At 32.4% G+C, this 3,144-nt stretch overlaps 1 protein-coding gene across 1 annotated transcript; it reads right to left on the bottom strand.

Annotated features, from left to right (window-relative positions):
- Positions 1 to 362: 362 nt before the first annotated feature.
- Positions 363 to 2,826, bottom strand: LOC105801345 (probable disease resistance protein At1g58602). The gene is given in 4 exon segments (XM_012632659.2): positions 363 to 571; positions 574 to 1,623; positions 1,626 to 2,216; positions 2,805 to 2,826. Coding segments are annotated over 4 exon segments (1,872 nt in total).
- Between the last annotated feature and the right edge of the window lie 318 nt (positions 2,827 to 3,144).

Below are 3,144 nucleotides of genomic sequence, written 5' to 3'. Positions count from 1 at the left end.
TTGTAATTTGAAGAAAACAACAAACAATCAACATCCATAGATATATACAAGAGAGAATATAATTCCAAATCTCACCATATAACACACTTTCACACGCCACTTATAATAGGAGTTTTAAATCTAGATTTGATCCCATGAATAGCAGTAGCAGGTGAAAAAATGGCGTCTTTACCTGAAAAGCAAAACTAAAAAGATCAATGTCTGACTTCCTTTGACTTTTAATAAATGTAATTATTCATTGGTGTGTTGACAAATGGAGTGAGAATGTGAGACATTGTCAAAAACGAAAGATATATAGGAAGCAAAGAAAGTAGGAATCATTTCCTAAACTAGAGGTTATGAAATTACCTCTCAATTATCATTCAATATAGGTAACAGGCATGGAATATGATATTAGGAACATCTTTGACTATGTAGAAATCTTCTCCTCCTTTCTCCAATCTTTCTTTGAATGCCTTTGGCATTGATTCAATCTTCAGTTCTTTGAGGGTTGTAATGGAGCTCAATCCCTCTGGAAGCATCTTCAAGCTTGGGCAATGCCTGATATCCAATCGCTGAAGAGAAGGCATGGCCCGTCATCCACCTCCCACTCCTCCAAATTGTCGACCTCCGCAAGGATTAGAGACTCAAGTTTAGGAAAACCCTGAGCAGAGCAAAACATTTCCTTTCCTTTCAAAGAACATTCGAATTCAAGAATCCTTAAGTTAGGCAGCTTCTCTAGTGTTGGCATTGGATCTTCCTCAAACTTGCACCATCTCAACCGTATGTAAGTGAGATGTGAAGAGAAGTAGTGATACTCTGGTAACTTACTTATCTCTGCTGCTATACTCAACTTGCAAATACTTGTACAAGTTGAAAGGAGGTGGGCCAAATGTCTTGGATCTATTGATATCTTTAGCCTACGGGTAATAATAGACAAGGAATGAAGATATTTGCTTCCGATTATGAATGGATTCTCGCCCAACTCCTTCTCATTGAAATTTTCAAAATTGAAGGGTAAATTTATCCCCAACTCTCTAAGATTTGTCATGTTGATAAGATCCTTCAGATAACAATTCTTGGTGTTGAAGTTCACAAGTGTTAGGAGTTTTCTCAAAGTACCCAACTTCAACTTAGTTCTGCTTTTACATCTCCAAGGGAGATATAAATGTCTTAGTTGCTCCATCCTCCATATCACATTAGGTACATGAATTTTGTAACTATCAACTCTTAAATCCAAGGTTTGCAAGCACCTTAAGTTGCCTAGAGATGATGGCAACTTTGGCCATGTGAACTCAAGATCCTTTAGACTCAAGAATCTTAAATGGATGAGATTACCTATATCACTGGGAAACTTAAACCCTACAAAACGATCACCTGTTGTTCTCTCATAGTTTAGGGCTCTTAGCAATTTGAAGTTGTTGAACATGTATCTCCAAATTCCCCGAGCATTAAGAAAGCTCGTACCAGTTCGCGAAATCATAAGAATCCAAACAAGTGGATTACAAACTTCATCTTCATGTTCTTCAACGTAATTCAACACTTCCAAAGGCAAAGATTTTTCTAATGCCTCCTCCGGAAAGAACTCATTGAAGAACAAAAGTGACCGAATATTTGGACTTTTAATGCATTGTATGAAAAAAACTCATGCACAGAAACCCTTCGAACGTTCCGAATCATAGATAATGAAGATGCATTTGATTGATCAACAATGAAGACAAAATTTTCTTGTTTTGCCTTTGATAAGGAAAGATCTCTCATCAGATCATGCATCTGAATTGTTTTGACCTTTAAGGTTGCCACATCTCTTTCTCGTACTTGAATCATACACCTTTCCACAAGCTCCGTTAAATAAGATTCCGCCACATCTTCCGCAATTTCTCCACCATTTCTTTCTTCTTGCTTTGATGACACAATACCTTCAGCAACCCATAATTGAGTCAATCTATCCACATCTATCATATAATCCTCCGGAAAATGGCTTAGATGGAGGAAACATGGTCTTAGATAGGGAGGCAAATCATCATAACTTAATGCTAACACATCCTCTGGTCTTTGATTTTTGCCTTTCTTCAAGTATGATTTTACATTGTCAGATATCTTTCGCCATTCGTTTAATGAATTATTCTTTGTAGCCAAAAGTCCTCCCAATACAACAATGGCTAATGGAAGCCCTGCACAATGTTTAACCATGTTCTCTCCTAAAATTTTCATTTCCACGACGTCGATTATATTTCCTGTATAAAAAATTAAGAATAAATTTTTAAAAAATAAGGAAGATTAAGAAATAATTTAAATAGGTAAAAGAAATGTAAAAGTAGATGAACCCAAACTTATATTTTATGAATTTATCAAACAATTTTTAATATAAATTCATCACTTATAAAATTTAGTTTTTATTAGGTTATTAACTACACTTGAAAAATAAATCTATTTGAAAATTTTGAATACTTTATAGAACAATCAATTCTAAATAAGAAACTTCACTCTCATTAATTTAAGAGGAGTTTCAAATAAATAAATATATAATTCACTATCCAATTTGAAATCTAAAAAGTAAGAATGATATATTCAAAAACAAAATTTACATATCTTTTAAGGGTTGTTTGGAATAGTTCATGCCTTATGGTTTTAAGGCTAATATTTAATACTCCAACCAAAAAAAAATATAAGATTTTAAGGAAAATACTTTTAATGTTTAAAGAATTATATAAGAAAGATTATTTAATTTTAAATTGAATATCCTCTTAGATACAAATGAGATTATAAATAAGGGTCAGAAAGATGTGTTAAGAGAATTTGGAGATAAAATTATAAGATTTTACTTATATTGTACAAGTTAAGCATACAAAACAATTAAATTAATATCTTTTTTTGCGAATATTTTAGCAGAATTTTATCATAATTATTGGGAAATTATTAAAAGGATGTTTTGGAAGCTATTAAGAGTTTTTTTTTTTTAGGAAGGAAATTTTCAAATGAGATTGAGATAATTTTAATTCTGAAAACTAAATGTTTTGAATTAATGACATAATTTAGGTCAATTAGTCTGTGTAATTTTAAGTATTAAATCATATCGAAGATCATGGTGAATATATTGAAAGGAGTTCTAGGGGTAATGATTATTAATAGAGTCGAGTCTAGTTTTATTTCTGGGATTAGCCT

The sequence above is a fragment of the Gossypium raimondii genome, chromosome 11 (genome assembly GCF_025698545.1).
Source record: "Gossypium raimondii isolate GPD5lz chromosome 11, ASM2569854v1, whole genome shotgun sequence".
NCBI classification, from domain to species: domain Eukaryota; kingdom Viridiplantae; phylum Streptophyta; class Magnoliopsida; order Malvales; family Malvaceae; genus Gossypium; species Gossypium raimondii.
This window is presented reverse-complemented; position numbering and strand designations above follow the sequence as displayed.